The 17675-nt window shown below is 35.9% G+C and overlaps 1 protein-coding gene across 2 annotated transcripts in view; it reads right to left on the minus strand.

Annotated features, from left to right (window-relative positions):
* Positions 1–1686: 1686 nt before the first annotated feature.
* LOC150075051 (uncharacterized) overlaps positions 1687–17675 on the minus strand; it is a 98912-nt gene continuing 82923 nt past the window's right edge. The window contains exons 14-15 of one of the 2 annotated variants that reach the window (XM_090388217.1): positions 5054–5155; positions 1687–2526 (exon numbers count right to left, since the gene is read on the minus strand). In XM_090388217.1, coding sequence (XP_090244343.1) covers positions 2398–2526; positions 5054–5155 — 231 coding nt within the window. In that variant the 3' untranslated portion in view covers positions 1687–2397. The remainder of the gene's footprint in view (positions 2527–5053; positions 5156–17675) is intronic. The other variant, XM_090388216.1, reaches the window with a different exon arrangement.

The raw sequence follows: 17675 nt of genomic DNA on the forward strand, positions 1-17675 counted from the left end.
ATTGAAATGTCTCTATATGTGTAAAATTTAAATAAGCAAACATTTTATTTATACACCATCCTACCAAAAGTCATGGGATGCTTTAATTATGAACAAGATAGCTATTTGTTCAAAAGAAAAGAAATTAGTGTGTTGGCCATGCTTGACTAAACCCCTAAACAATCTTTTAGAGTAGAAGAGCTTGCAGGTTTGCCTGTGGCCACCATGGGTCTGGTGAGATGAGCCACACATTTTCCCTGATGCAACTAACAAAATTAAGTCTTCTTTGTTATTAATGCTACCAGGAGAATGATAAGTGCTTATGTATTAAAGGCTAATTTCATTGGTGGAGATGCACATGACATTAAATTGGTTTCCTTCTCTGGGCCACCTTTAATGGCTGCAGGGAATTCAAATTTTCTGCTTATTCTCAAGAAACTACACTATTTAGTGGTCATGTGACCACATGTGTTTACATCCTCAATGATTTTTAAATATAAAATCAAAGCTGACTTTCAAGAGACTTCTATGTAATATACAGTAAGAATGACTGATCTGTTTTTATAGGATGTTGACAACATTTTGTAGATTTGTTTGTGGGCAAAGTTCAACCATGATATTCAGTATCAGAATATCTTACATCACTGGTGTTCAAAGAAAGTGCATCACCTATGAATTTCACATTTCTAACCCTTTTTTTTTTGTAATGGTATGTTACATTAATGACTAGCATCACAAATAGAAATTTATTAATAGTTGAGCCTAAGTAATATTTGACAGGTTGCGCTCAAAATGAGCATTTGCAAACATGACAATTATGGCTGAAATGTTATCAGAAGCCCTCAGTTTCATTTTAAATGGAATGAAAAGTTCACCAGGTGCAAACTAATATTTAGTTGAACTGCCTCTGGTCCTGATGACTGTTAGGGCACTAACAAGATCAATTTCTGAAGATAATCAACTGATAGTTTGTGGTTCCAAACACAAATTATGGCTTCCTGCAGATTCCACACAATGCCAGCATTCTCTATAGGATTCAGGTCTGGGGTGTAGTGGACTATTTTTTTCACCTGTAACAAATGTAAACACATTACTGTTGAACCTCTAGGCAGAAATGACAAGGAGCATTTACAGAAGCACTTGCTACCACTCCTGTTCTTCCTATTCTCTTTTCAGCTTAGATGAAGAAGCTGCATAAGCACTTGAAAATGTGGTCCTGTTTTTATCAGCAGATAACCATTATTCTTGAGTTTGGAAAGAATTCTACTCACTGTTGACAAGACACTAAGCAATATGATGGAAATCAAGCAAGGAATGACTGCAACAGCTGATGCATTCTGTAAGAAATATTGCCATATATACTTTTGAATAATGCACTTTCTTTGAACACCAGTGGTGTCATGTAATTTCATTATAAAAGTATACAGTTATCTTTTTAATTGATGTTTTACTTAGTACCGCTATACAAAGAATAAAATTTCTTTTTTACTATGATACAGTTGCCACTATAAAGTTGAAATGTAAGTGATATATTTCCAGAGCAATCTTTAAATATTTTTTCCTAGTGGGGGGGGGGAAAGAGAGAAAGGGGAAAAATATCACATCATGCAAGTACTAGTTATCACTAATATTATATGGTGTGAGAAGGAATTTGAAACAGTTAATTATAAAACAATTTATTTTCCCCATATACATACATTAACAATAAGCACATAGGTTTAAGTATAATTTTTGTGAACATCACTGCAAAAAAATAAAAAAACTTGGACTAGATACATTTGTTAAGATGTTCTGTATGTTACTGCAGGATAAAGTGACATTCTCGTAATTTACATGAAACAGCCTTCACCTTTCCCAAAAATAAAAAAATCTATACAGCCACAACTACACTTAAATAAAACATTACATACCAGTTTTGCATTCTACTTTTCTCTGAGCTGTTATAAGTTAAGGCTATCTACAGCATTAAGCTTTTCCTTAAAGTCATGTGTGCATTCTCAGAGTTACAGTATTTACATTGACACACATCTGCTTGAAAACCTTTAATGTTCAAATGAGATTATAATAACCCTGTGGGACTGTTAAACAGAATATAGGTATTTCTAAGTTCCAGCTGCCTTCCCATATTGTGTCATGAGAAAAATTAAATATAAATTCCACCCTATGCATGAAACTACCATACTGTTTAAAGGTTCTTAAACAAACTAAACAGTATGGTAGTTTCAACCCTGTACTACATCTTTTATTACACAAGGTTGTAGTGGTAAGTTATTCAACTTTAATTTAAAAAAAAAAAGCATTGCATTCACTAGTCCCATTCTGTATTTTTCTTTTACAGAAGGTAAGACAGGGTTATTATATTCTACTGTATTTTCCCATTTAAATATAATGGGACAGATGAGATTTCTGCATTAATGCCTACTGTCGGACCATGCCATTGATCATGATGTTGGCAAGGGCATTTCTTCTCCTGCGCCAGATACCCAAGTCTTTGGCGTGGTACCTTAACTGTTTCAGCCACTCCCGTGTCTCAGATTTGCATTCTGCCTGTAGTAAATAAAAGCATGGGCTTTACACTAAAGCAAATACATAATTGGAACATTTTAATTCCCCCAAAAAGAGTCTATAGATGAGGGCTAAAATTATACCTAACTAAGCTGTTTGGGAAAAGGACATTTGGATCTTCATTAAAGTCCTACCAACACTAATGTAGCAATGGAATATACAGGTGCTTTCCACACGGGAAAGAAGAAGGGAAAGAAAGGATCCACATTCAATATCAACCTACCAGACTGGCCTTTTTTTTAAAGAACTCTAGGGTTTTAACTTTAGTTATATGATTGGTGAATCTAAATATGGCATACATATTAAAAGATAACTATGCTGGGAGTCGTTGAAATGTGTATGGGATGAAACTTTTAGATTCACCCTTAATTATGTGATTTATTTAAGATTATGATGGTTATTGCTTGGCATGGACACCCAATTTCCTGATGATTAATAAATGTAGAAACTTACAAGCAATGGTTCTCCTTTGCTATAAAGGAGAGAAATTTAAATAATAGAAACCTCTTTTGTTGCTTAATTAATGTTACAGTTTTCATGGGGGGGAAGGAAGAAGGCCTTCTCTATTTCATAATTATTCAAGGAATAGTTAATGTTTCATGCAAAAATTTCCAGATATATAAAAAAAAGTATTCCAGTAGAAGATATGCTTTGCCCACTACTCCCACAGATTTTCACTTGGAACACATGCAAAATGCGTCAGAGGCTTTATCTGAGTGTATGTTAGTCTATAACAGGGGTTGGCATTCTGTGGCTCTAACTTTTAGTCCACATGAATTATATTAAAAATAAATCAAGAAACTGTGTTCCCAATGCAAGTCTCTCAGCATGTTTAAAGATTAGCTCAAGAAGTCATTAATTCATACCTAATTGGATGTTTGTTACGTTTTTTCAGTATAATAAATATATTTTTCTTAATAAAGCACCCTCATCCCAGCTTGAGCTGAGGTGCTGCTCTTTGGCTTTTTTTTTTTTTAAATCAAAAATGGAGTAATAATCCTTATTACATGAAGCAATTGCTGATAGAGTATCACACAAAGCAGTGCTTCTGAAAGACCAATTTGAGCTAGTAGAATATTGTTTAGATTCTTCTGATAAGCATAGTTTTATAAATTCCTCAACCCTAATATCGTTTCTATCTAGTACTTCATATTTCACCTGTTTTCTAAGCATGGCTTATTTGAACCTTTGTTTCTGTAAACTGGATATTGATTTAATGGGAACAGTACACTTTAATCTGGTGATTTCATCACACAACTCTTTTCCAAAAGACTGACTTGAAAGTGTTTTAGAGGGTAACAATCCTTTTTGCATTCATTTATTCTTCCAATAAAAACTGTGTTGAGATTATGATGAAACACATTTTGAATAAATCTCTGGACATGGTCTTTTCTGCTTTAATATTAAACTTATTATTGAAATACTATTCTAAAAGGGGAGCAGAACCTCAGTCCAAGATTCTTCCCCACTTAGTTATTAGAATGGAAATTTCTAGAAAAAGAAGTCTGCTGATTTTTACTTAAGAGAATATGCTTTATAGTATGTGAGATCCAAGTTCCTTTTGATTAGAAGTATAATCATCAGTATTAATACTTTGGTGTTGATAAGTTCTATTCCAAATCCCTTCATTAACATGGTTTAACTTGTCCAATTTGTTGCAGTCCTAAAGGAATTGACTTTCTCACTATTTGAAAGGCATTTTTCTAGTTTCATCCATATTAATCTTTTCTTTCAAGGCTTAAGCTGCAAAATGTCTAGTCTGGTCATTAAAGAAATTTGTGGATGTAAGGCTAGAAACCTTGGAAATCTCTAGTTTGACATACTAAGATGGTTGAAGTTCATGTGGTCGTAGTAAAAAGTGATTTTGAGAAAATTCTCAGGTACAAAATATTAGTTTATTGAAGGATATTACTGTGTTCCAAGAGGAGCACTTTAATTTCTTTTTTATCAATTTCAATCCTATGGATATATTGTGTGGGTAATTCATAACAGTTCCATCTCTGAGAGATGCTAGTTGAGGAGACACCACTTTGTTACTTTGAGAACTAATTAATAAAATCTGAACTGCAAGTGGTGTAGAATTCAGAATGTTTTGATATTTCTTTAATAGAATTGATTCCTTTGCTGTGTATTCTTGTACTTCAGTTAATTCATCATTTTCCTCTCTACTGTCAATTACACAACTTTCTAAGTGAAGAGGATCCTGAAAATTGCAATAGATGCATGGAAGTTTGCCTTTAGCTAGTGGATGGCTGAACTAGACAAACATTTGGAGTGACCAGCTGATGCTAAAGTAGAAGTGTCATTGGGCTTTTCAGAAGGTAAAGTGCAATGGCTGTGATCATCCTGGATTTAACATTTTCTCTTAATGTGGGGCTCTCTGCTGAGCTATTATTTCAACTGATAAAAAAAAAATGCAGAAACTCTGTAGACCTTGTAATATATTCTCTAAAGACCCCCCCCCATCAAGTAAAAATTCATACTGACAAAGTGTATTCAATAGGTTTACCTTTAAAAGAATTGATTCCTTTGTTGTGTATTCTTGTACTTCAACTAATTCATCATTTTCCTCTCCACTGGCAATTACACAACTTCCTAGATGAAGAGGATCCTGAAAATTGCAAAAAGAAAATCTGAGTCAGTGATAACTGGAATGGGAAAAAGTTGTGTATCTTAATTATAGGTGCTTTTCATGCCTTAATAAATTAGAACAAAATTCTATGAAAAATATACAGGGTGGGACTTCATTATGTTAGAAAAAAAACAGTTGTTTAATTTGTGGGTTTCTCTGCAGTCATGCAAAATTGGCATTATGCCATATATATTTAAAAAAAAAAAAGTAGTAATGGATCCAATTTGCATTGTGATGTATGATTAATTTAGAGGAATTGAAGAAAATAATACATCACTTTGTTGAAACATTGTGGATTTACTCCATATGTGATCATCCCATTAGCTTTAACCATATGTATATATAGAATTTTCAATGCATTCAAAATTAAAAAAATAACTTAGCTCTACATTAATAATTCCACAAGTATTTCTAGCTTGGGCTGGAGCTCAAGAATCAATTCTGTATATGAATGGCAGCAAAATGTACCTTCCAGTAATTAATTTAGATGTAACCTACTTGTCTGAGAATAGGCACCTAGCCCCAAACAACTGTCATTAAATTCTAGGGTAAAGGTATTATTCACATCAAAATGGAAACGCCAAATTGTAATCAATCACATTTTATAAAAAATATAAAACTATGCATTTGAAATAATCTTGTGCAAGATCAGAAGGGCAACACTACAAATCAAACATGGAGACTGATGATGACACATTTAGAGGCTATTGTTTAAGACAGCATTTCCCAAACTGGGGTCTGCAAAACAACCCTCTGGGACTGGTCAAATTGATGATGAATAAAGTTGAGTTGGTTTAAACATAAAATTCTGAATTCGTACATATATATATAGGGGATCTGCTGTTTTAGGAAATGGCAGGTGGATTTTATGTTATGCACTTCAATTTTACTTTCACAAATTGGCAATAACCAAAGTGTTACACATCAGGAAGTAAGGGTGGAACACTACATGTCATTTGGCCAATCAAAAAAAAAAAAAAAGTATTATATCTAAGGAATGCATGGTAGGCTGCTAGCCTTGTTTGTTCCCTGTATCTCATATTAGTTTAAATGTGAAAAAATGGATAAGAAACAACGCTGCCAGTTTCTTAAAATCTCTAATCTAGAGAAGATATGGGTGAAAGGATTTTGCAAAAACTATTATTCCAGACCTCATGATTGATTGTGGTACATGGAGAAAACCAATGCCAGAAATCTCATTATAGTGAAAATATTTTCATTAAAAAAAAAATTCACAAAGTTATTATTGTGTAATGAAAGAAACTTTATTTATACAGTACCAATATAAGTTCAGCCATAAGAGGATTTGCCTGCCTGACAAAAAAAAAGTTATCAAATCCTTTACTATGTTTTTTATTTCTCCCACAGTATGCATGGATGATATTTGATTGGTATTAATTTTTAGATACACAAATTGGAGAGAAGGGGGAAAAAAATTAGCTGGACTATATTTCTTATATACTTAATATATTTTGCAGCAGAACTTATTTGAACAAATACTGTGATTATTTAAAATTTTTTTTTTTTATGATAAAATGATTGAAAATACTACTCTAATGGCTAAGTGATGTAATAAAGCAGGCAGATGGTCTGCAAGAGTAGCTCATGGTGTCTTGTAAATGATATACAAGAATTTTTCTAGCAGAGAGGTAATTATCCCCTTGTATAAGGCTATGGTCAGGAGGCCTTTTAAGAAGGATGAGGAGTGTTGAAACGAGTACAGAGAAGGGCAACAAGATTACTGAATAGAACAATTACAGTGTCTGGAGACTAGGCACCTGCAAGGTGAATAAAGCCTTGAGCATGCTCAGAATAATCACCTGATAGGGCATAAATTCAAATTGAGGAAAGATGTGCTGAAGTTTGCCTATTGCTGGAACAAACTTCCATCTGTTGTAGAAGTTTATAGATTCAAGGCAGAACTAGACAAACATTTGGAGCAAGTGGATGAGTGTTTTTTTTTTTTTTGGCTGATGCTATATAAGCTTGCTTTCTTGCATCATGTGCCTTGTAATCAGTTCAGCCCTAGAGACTTTTTATAAGGATGGGATGTGTCGTGTCAACATTACTAAAAAGCAAAAAAAATGTACACTAATGCTAAGAATATAGTGAACAGATGTAGACATAGTGGGGGAAGGAGTAATGCCCTTTGTTAAGAAGCACAAAGTCTAATGGAGTGCAGCATTCAGTGACAAGCAATGAGAAAACTAAAATGAGAGGAGTGTGTTATAGGCAAGACAGATATAGTTGCTAGTAAATCAGAATGTCTTATAATGGAAGATTTTAACTGAAACAAGTAGATTGGTCACTCAATATGCACTAAAAATATCCAGATAAAGGAACCAATGATCTAACTGAAATGAAAGGAGTTGATCTAACCACTGTTAAAAATAAGGAATTTTATTTTAGTGAAGGTGACTATAGTGGTCCCAACTACAAATTATGAAGTAATGATAAAATGCTTCTAAAGCTTTTTATACCAATAGATGTGTGGGATGATTATAATTTAGTTAGGGGTACTACACAAGCTATAGCAGAATATGAGAATTCCCTGCTAAAAACAAGTGGCCCAGCTACCAGTTGAGGATGCTGACAAACTAAATAAATATTTTGCACCTACATTCATGTGCAAAGAATGTCTTTAGGGGATGGGAAGAGAAACTGTTAAAAGTGACAGCTGCCATAGCTGAGTGGTCAAGTGCATGTGCCTTAAGTGACTGCTAAACACAGTGCTGTTTCTTGTATTCCTTCTATCTGATGAACTCCTCTGACTGTGTGGTTGTCCCAGAGTATAAACAGAAATTTTATTTTTTAAATAAGGCTGATTAGATTTATCCAGTTATATTAAAAGAAGTGACAAAGCAGATAAGCAAACTGTTGTCTTAATTATGAAAGCTTAATTTCCATTCCAGGGAAAAATAATGGAATTTACAGATATCATAGCATGGGTTCATTGTTATAAGAAATAAACAATTTTACATGACCATCTACTATGAACTACATAATTTTGACATTGTTTAGATTTCAGTAAAGTTGTTGGTAAATTGGAGCAAGTTACTGCTAGGGATGGGCACTGCTTTTCTTGGATTAAAATGTTATTAGTGAAGCCCTCCAGCATTCAATGCTGGATCCCTTACTGTTTACATTATTTATTAACAATATTGATGAAGGCACAAAGCTTTTTGTCTAAGTCTGCCTGCACATGATACAAAAGTTGGCAGGATGGTTAATGACAGGAATCAAGACTTAATACTGAAACAAGTCTTAGATAAGTTAGACAGATGGGCATCAGTCATTCCAGAATAATATACCAATCAGACATGAAGTTCTATGTATATAAAGTGCTTAGCATCATAATACACAGCCATTTCTGAATAAACAGAAAATTTTTAAGGTGGCATCGTTTTAGGTTATATCTCATATTGTGAATGCCTTCACAACGAGTTGCCATGATATTGCACTACTTCGAATAAGTAACGCTTCACCTAAGGAGAAGACTAATGTTACTTATTCTCAGATAGGTACCACCACCCAGACAGCACTGTTTCAGGGCTATTTGGCCCTTCGTCAGTGAGTGGGGTAGGTACCCAAGTGATGCAATGATGGCAAAAACAGTTATGAAGTATAACTCCACAATATGAGAGATGCCTGATGGTGTATGATGTATTTAGACTAAGGCGCATTTAGGGCTAGAGCCTCAAGCTGCGAACAAATTTAGACTATGTATATAAAGTGCTTAGCATCATAATACACAGCCATTTCTGAATAAACAGAAAATTTTTAAGGTGGCATCGTTTTAGGTTATATCTCATATTGAAGTTCTTTGAGCAGTGCAGGGAGGCTGCTAAAACAACCCATGGGTCTACAGGAAAAAAGGAGTTGATCATCCCACATCTTGAGTACTGCATACAAGTTTGGAATGGGTGCAGAGAAGAGTAATCAGATTAGTCAAGAACACAAAGGGGAGCACGTGGAAATTAGGATCTTATGAAGAGACCTGATTGATGTGTTTAAATGGATTGAGTAAACTTAGAATACTATCACCTTGAACTCTTTCTCAGACAAACTCAAATTGATTGCAGGATATGTGTGAAAATTTCCTTTAAGCAAGAGTGGTTGTTGGAACAAACTACCATGTGGAAGTTGGTAAATAAGCTTGTTTTCTTTCACATTTGCTAATAGTAATGGGGGATTTCAAGTTATTGACTGGAACTTGTGGGTTGGTCACTCACACAGTGGCAAACTGTTTCTACACCAGTATGTTAGAAAGGAGAAAGTAATACTCCTTGTGCATTAAGAATGTGCGGGATTTATTTAATGTGTAACTATGCTCAGGAACAAAGGGAAGGGGGTTTTTGCTTTCATAAAGGTGACTACACTGTCTGAGGTATCTTTTAAAGTTCCATTCAGCGAAACCAGCTGACATTTTCATATTTTTGCATGAAGATGCCAGTGTGTCAAATTCTAACAGGGAGCTAAAAGTAAACAAGGCACTTGAAACTGAAGGGATCTGTCCAATTATATTGAGAGAAGCAGGTCATAATTATGAGAGCATCCTTGGAGGTTCCTATGGTTGGAGATGTGCAAATTCCACTCCTATTCAAAGGGTGAAGTGAGTAATTACAGACTTCTGTGTCCAGGGAAGTAATGCAATAACAAAGGAATTGGATGTAAAAAATAATTATATTTAGAAAAGCTTTTGCTACTGTTCCCACTCAACCATCCCTATGGATATAGGGATGGTTGAGTGGGAAAAGACAGAGTAGGTATTAATGCCATATCAAACTGAATGTCTGAAGTTTTCAGGGAATGTTACTGCAACAAATATACAAAAATTAGGCAAATAGGCTGAGAAGTGACAATTGAGGTTCATCATGGACAAATGCAAGATATTGCTGCCCAGAATAACAACTATGTGGTACCACACTCAGGAAAGCTGCTAGGACATGATTATACTATAATTTTTAGGCAAGATGTGAATCAGGAGAACAAAACCATGCTTTTACCAAGAAAGTCTTAATTTCTGGAAACAAGGAATCCTTCCTATTTCTTAGTGACTTTATTAGGTTTAATTCTTATTCCAGAGAATATGATCCTTGCAGTAGATGAAGTGTATCCAATTTAATTAAAGAATGCAATGCAGAAACATTTTGAAGAGAATGAAGTCCTAAACGAAGCCTTGTTTCACAAACCTAGTTATTTACTATGAAGAAGTCAAAGCATTTAAATGCAGGAAATAAAATAATTTTGAATCTATATTTAGTAAAGCTTTGATTTCATTCCATGAAAGGATTACTGCGTGGATCTGGCTTTGGTTAAATGAAAGTAGACATACGGTGGTAATGGGCATTTTTCAATGTGGGCTCATCTTGTTTCAAGGGAGGCAGAACCCTTAGCCATAATTATGAGGGCATCCTTTGATTCAATTCATAAAGGGTGATCACAAAAGGTGGCATGAGTAATTACACACCTGTTCCAGGGAAAATAATGGAGTCACTGGTTAAAGAAGTACTGCAATCACAGCACGGACTTGTTTGTCAAGAGGCAGTGTGTGTCTAACCAATCTGATAGGCTACTAAGATGCAATGATCAAGGAATTCAATTCAAAAAAAAGTTTCGACATTATATACTTGGATTTCAGGAAGGCTTTTGCTACAGAAAAGACTGCAGCACATATAGCTATAGATAAAAGAGTGGTTATCAATGGGCTCAACTCTTCATGGACTATAAGTAGAGTTCCCCAGGGTACGGTGCTGGGCCCATTGTTGTTTTCAGTATTTATCAGTGATATTGATGATACAAAATTTAGCAGAGTGTTTTTTTTTTTCAGCCTGGACTGTACTTGTTAACAGGAGAGATTGCTTCTACAGGGATGGGATACACTTAAATAGAAAGGGTGCAAGAATATTTGCTGATGCTATCGAGGCAGTGTTAGGTGGGTCGGAAAACTGCTAGCTTGGGGGGAGACAAAGATGAATAGATTAACAGTAGCCACTGGCAGAGGTAAAAGAGATTCTTGCACTGCTTCTATTGGAATGAGCAGAAGCCTGAAAAACAAGATGCAGGATATTTCAGAGACTGCTGGGAGTCATTGCGGTACAAGTAAATACATGGGTTGTGTTAGGGTAGCTAAGAATAGAAATAGGTGCATGTATACCTGCGTGTACACCAATGCTAGGAGTTTAGTAAATAAATTTGAGGTATTGCTCAAAACATCAAAGGCAGATATTGTTGGGATATCAGAGACGTGGTGTCACACAGATATAAGGAACTGGAATTTGGGGAGTACAACGTCTACAGAAAGGATAGACAGGATAGGAAGGGAGGAGGGGTTATGCTATTAGTTAAGAAATACATAAAATCCAAGGAAGTGAAGCCAGTGGACATCGCTGGACAGTGTAGTGTCGAGTCAGTTTGGTGTGACATAAGCATTAGGAAATCAAAATTGAGAGTAGGAGTGTGCTATAGGCCTAATGACTCTGATGAGTATAATAAGAAACTGTACAGGGAAATAGTGGACCAGTAAATCAGAGAGTCTTATAATGGGAGATTTTAATTTCCCAGATATTGACTGGAATTTGGGGGCTGGTCACTCACACACCAGCAAGGCTTTTGTGGATTTATTGGATGATTGTTTTCTACATCAGCATGTTCGGGAGGCAACTAGAGGGAGGAATACTCTTGATTTGATTATCAGCAGTGATTCTTCATGCATTAAGAATCTGCAGATAAATGAACCACTAGGTGGCAGTGATCACAGTGTGCTGAAGTGGGATTTACTCAAAGAGGTAACTACCATTAGGGGTAAAGGGAAGGGTTATTGCTTTCGTAAAGGTGACTACGATGGACTGAGACAGTATTTAAATTCTATACAGTGGGACCAACTGATGATGTTACCAACAGCAAATGCAAAATGGGAAGCATTCAAAGAACTTATCTTGGAAGCTACTAGGCTTTACATACCAACTAAGAAATATTGTTCAAGGTTTAGGCCTAAATGGATGTCAGATGAACTAATGAGGCATATGGCAGAGAAGAAACATGCATGGGATACATACAAATTAACACATGACACAGAAGCCTATAATAGATACAAGTTGATCTGTAACCAAGTTACAAAGGAGGTTAGGCAGGCGAAGGCAGATTACGAGAAATCCTCGGCAAGGGATGCAAAGAAAAACAGCAAAGAGTTCTTTACTTATGTAAACTCTAGAAGGAAGGGGATGAATCAGATTGGTCCACTTGATATTGATGGGTCAACTGTTGATGATCCTGCTCAGGTAGCTAACAAACTAAATGAATATTTTGCATCGACATTCACACATGAGGAGTTATTTAGCGAGGGGGAATGCCAGAGGTGTACTCAACTCTAGCAGTAAGCTAAAGAATCTTGTAATAACTGAGAGTAAAGTGGAGGAGAAATTGTTGAAGATAAACACAAGAAAAGCACCCGGGGTGGATGGGATCTATCCAGTTATATTAAAGGAGGCAGCAGAGGAAGTAAGCAAACCCTTAGCCATAATTATGAGAGCTTCCTTGGACTCAGGGGAGGTACCCACAGATTGGAGATGTGCAAATGTGACCCCAATTCACAAAGGAGAATCAAAGGCTACACAAGTAATTATAGACCTGTGAGTTTAACTTCTGTTCGAGGAAAATTAATGGAGGCACTAGTTAAAGAAGCACTGCAGGATCAATTAGACAAGACTTCAGTTATTGCTCGGACACAGCATGGTTTTGTTAAGGGGAAATCTTGCCTGACCAATTTGATTGGATACTATGAAGCAGTCACAAAGGAACTGGATGCAGGGAATAACTTTGATATTATATACTTGGATCTTAGAAAGGCTTTTGATACTGTTGCACATGGAAGACTGCTGCACAAATTGGAGCAGTGTGACAGTGGCGGCAAATTGCTGCTGTGGATAAAGGGGTGGCTGAGGGGGAAAAGACAGAGAGTGGTAATCAATGGACACTGCTCGTCGTGGACTAATGTTATTAGTGGAGTCCCTCAGGGCTCAGTGTTGGGTCCATTATTGTTTTCTGTATTTATAGATGATATTGATGATGGTATATCAATCTTAATATCGAAGTTTGCAGACAATACAAAGGTAGGCAGGGTTGTCAAGGACACTACTGATGTTATGCTGCTGCAACAGGATCTGGAAAGGTTGAGCAGATGGGCTGAGAGGTGGCAAATGAAGTTTAACATTGACAAATGTAATGTACTACACATGGGTAACAGCAACCCCAGAGCAACATATCAACTCTGTGGTACTACACTGACAGTGGTAGAGAATGAAAGGGACCTGGGGGTGGTTGTGCAGGCAGATATGAAGTTCTCTGAGCAGTGCAGACGGGCTGCAAGAGTAGCTCATGGTGTACTGTCAATGATATATAGGAATTTTTTTAGCAGGGATAAGGAGGTGATTATTCCCTTGTATAAGGCAATGGTCAGGCCACACCTAGAGTACTGTGTTCAGGTCTGGAGGCCTCATTTCAAGAAGGATGTAGAGCTGCTGGAACGAGTACAGAGAAGGGCAACAAGATTAGTGAATGGAACAAAGGGGTGCTCTTACGAAGAAAGGCTTAAGTTTTGCAAATTACAGTGTCTGGAGACTAGGCACCAGCAAGGTGATCTGATAGAGGTGTATAAAGCCTTGAATGGTTTGAGCATGCTCAATGCTGATGGGATTCTTCCTCTTGCTCAGAATAATCACCTGAGAGGGCATAAATTCAAATTGAGGAAAGACGTAGGATAGATGTGCGGAAATTTGCCTTTAGCCAGCGGGTGGTTGGTTGGTTGGTGGAACAGACTTCCATCCCTTGTCGTGGAAGTTGATAGCCTAAACAAGTTTAAGGCTCAGCTGGACAGGTATTTCGAACGAACAGAGGGGTGAAGTGGAAGTGGTTTTTTTTTTTTGGCTGATGCTGCATAAGCTTGCTTTCTTGCATCAAATGCCTCTACTAATGCTAATGTCTGTGTCTAACCAATCTGATAGGCTACTAAGATGCAGTGACCAAGGAATTCGATTCAAAAAGTTTCGACATTATATACTTAATTTCAGGACAGCTTTTTCTACAGAAAAGACTGCAGCACATATAGCTATAGATAAAAGGGTGGTTATCAATGGGCTCAACTCTTCATGGACTATAAGTAGAGTTCCCTAGGGTTCGGTGCTGGGCCCATTGTTGTTTTCAGTATTTATCAGTGATATTGATGATACAAAATTTAGCAGAGTGTTCAACAATTAGGGTAAGCTATTGCACCAAGATCTAGGAAAGTTGGGTCAATAGGCTGAGAAATGGCAGTTGAACATTGACAAATGGGTAGCATTGCAGTAACAACTATGTGGTACTACACTCAGTGTAATGGAGAATGAAAAACACCTGGGGGTAATTGTGAATTCAGACATGCTGCCAGGACAGCTCATGATGTTTTATCAGTGATAAGGAGGTAATTATCCTTTTGTATAAGGCCACAAGTTGAGTACTGAATACAAGTCTGGAGGCCTCACGTTAGGAAGGATGTAGAGAAGGGCAACCAGATTGGTTAAGGGAACAAAAGGGTGCTCTTATGTAGAAAGGCTTCGGTTCTGCAAATTGCAGCATCTTGACACCAGGCACCTGCAGGGATATCTGATTGAGGTGTTAAAGCCTTGAATGGATTGAGTAAGCTGAATATTAATGGTATTCTTCCACTTGCTGAGATCACACATGAGGGGGGGAGACATAAATTCAAAGGAAAACTAAAATTGTTGGAAGGTACAGATTTTTTTTTTTTTTTTTTTTTTGGCTAATGCTATATAAGCTTGCATCATTTTACCATTACTATTACAATTTCTTTTTATTCAACATTTCATAAAGTTTTATTACTTTAAAAATGTTTTCCCTTTCACATTCATCTGGAATAATTTTTTTTACTATACACAATGTATTTCACAAAGTGGTCCATTGTAAATTTGTTGCATTTATCAACCAAGATAGTTTTATATGCAGAAATGACTGGACTGTGTTTAAAAAAAAAATGTGAGCTTATTTCATTTCCCATTTATAAAGTCATCTATTTTCCTTAGAGTGCAAAATCCTGAGTTATGTTCTAAAACATTATTGTATTTTCTTTATTTCTTTTCCTATGCCTCCAACACGATTGAAATTGCATTTAAACTTTTTTTCAATCTAATTGCACTGCTCAAAGAAAGTCCCCACGTTTCAAGTTCAGTTATACGACTAGGTAACCATCTGAAATGAGTAGATGAACAATAAATGTTTTCCAGCAAAAGAATAAGAAAGCATTGCCTTATTGCTGCTGAATGCATACCATCCAAGGAATCACCAAATTCATTTATGGCATAAAATGATGCTGCTTGTAACTAGACCAGGTAGCATATTTCTGTAATTTGTTATTCAAAGGCACTTTTGACAAAATCTTTATTATACAAATAGAACAGTTTAGGACTAAAGCCTCAGCTTACATAAGGAGTTAACTGGATGTACAAGTTAGTGCAATTGCATCGTTTCTGTACGTAGCCAACTACTTAAGTAGTTATAAATTGGCATCATTAAGTGTATCTCATATTGTGAACAGCTTCACGAGTTGCCATGATATTGCATTACCTCTAATAAGTAATGCTTCACCATAGGAGAAGACTATTGTTACTTATTCTCAGTGGATACCATCACCCATACGGCACCTCATCAGTGGGTGGGCAGGTACCCTGGTGTTGCAATGATGACAACCCAGTTGCGAAGCATAACTCGATAATATGAGAGATGCCTGATGGTGTGAGTTGTACTTCTGTTTTGTTGAATAATGTCATAAATAGCTTTAAGGTAATTCTTTCTCAAGGTAGATTCATTTGGAATATTTTTTTTCAAAAATTGCTTGAAGACTCAATTGTTTAACTTACTGAAAAGGATATTGCTGCTTACCAGGATGAGATGAGACAAATCCTTTGAAAAAAAAAAAAAAAAAAATATCACTTTCTCATCTTTTTGAAGGCTTTGTATGTTAAAAGTAACTGCTCTGGATATTTTCCCTTTGCTTGGCCATAATCTGCGATGCTGTTTTCACGTTGATCTATCTCAAATTTTTTCTTGCATACAATGCAGTGCCATCCACAATTCCATACAAAATTTTGTAACAAATAGGAACACAGTGATATTTTATGTACTTACGAGATCAACATTTGAGGGAAAAAAAAAAAAAAAAATCAAGTTAAGGAATATACAGTATTACTTGTGTTATTTGCATATAATCTGAAGTCTAATGATGAAGGTACACACAAAGCTATCAAAATCTGCTGATGATTAACTGTCAGGACAATTACTATATATGTCTGAAAGATGGCAACTGAAGTTTAATCTTGATAAAGTCTGGAAGCTTTACCTAAAAAGAACACTGAACTTCTAGAGAAGGGAAACTAGACTAGTGATCAACAACACCTCACTGGGATGTAGTTGAGGTGAAGAGTCTGGCAAGAAAAGTGGCATTGCTGGGTCTTAGAAATTGGCAAATGATCATGATTGACTTCTTTTTTTTGCTTCATTTGGCTTAATGGAGAAGACTATTGTTACTACAACTTCTATAACAGGACTGCAAGATCAATCAACAAAGCAAATCTGGAAATATTTGATACTCATGGACACTTCAAGAGGCAAATGAAATTGCTAACCTCATCCGTTACCCGAACCTTAAAATTGATTCTGTAATGTGTGTGAAGAAACACCTTACTCCTACCTGTTCACTTAAATCTGACTGATCCGTCCTATTTTTTTTTTTTTTTTATCTATACATTTCAATTTACTGTTTTATGTTCTCTTTATGTACATTTACTTTTCTCTCTACTTTGGGAGCTGTACCCTCAGGCATGTTTGATCGCTGTTTTGTAGCTGTTAACAACAATAATAATAAATGCTAACACACGAAGGCAGAGGCATTTCTAGGGTATGTGGCATCCCCTTTAAAAATTTTCTTCATACTACTATGTAAGTTTCAGGTGTAGTGTGCCCCTTTCACCCTCAGGACAGCCCCCCCCTGCATGAGGGAACGTAAATTTAAATTGAGGAAACTTCCATTTGGTGTAGAAGTGGGCAGTTTGAATAATTTTAAGAAAGTACTAAACAAATTCAGAAAAGGGACATGATTTGGTAAGCAATTTTTTTTTTTTGACTGATGCTGCAAGTTTCTAGCATCATTTGCCTCAAAATGGGAATTTTATTTTTTCCTCCAGCAGGAGGAGTGACAACTCTGTTCATATACATTTTGCAGTAGTCAAATGAGTACATCTTCTTATTCACAATTTGATTTGTAAAGTGAATGAGTTATGCCAGATTGTGTTTGTAAACAACACAACAGCTTGAATTCATTTTAAACATACCATGTAAGTGAAGAGCAAGTGGGATATAACAGTTGTATAAGTGTACAATACTTATACAACTGTTATATCACAGCACATATTACAACACTTAGTATAAGTATTGCCAAACAATGCAAACT

The sequence above is a fragment of the Mastigoproctus giganteus genome, chromosome 14 (assembly GCF_048544385.1).
Source record: "Mastigoproctus giganteus isolate SK-2022 chromosome 14, ASM4854438v1, whole genome shotgun sequence".
NCBI classification, from domain to species: Eukaryota; Metazoa; Arthropoda; class Arachnida; order Uropygi; family Thelyphonidae; genus Mastigoproctus; species Mastigoproctus giganteus.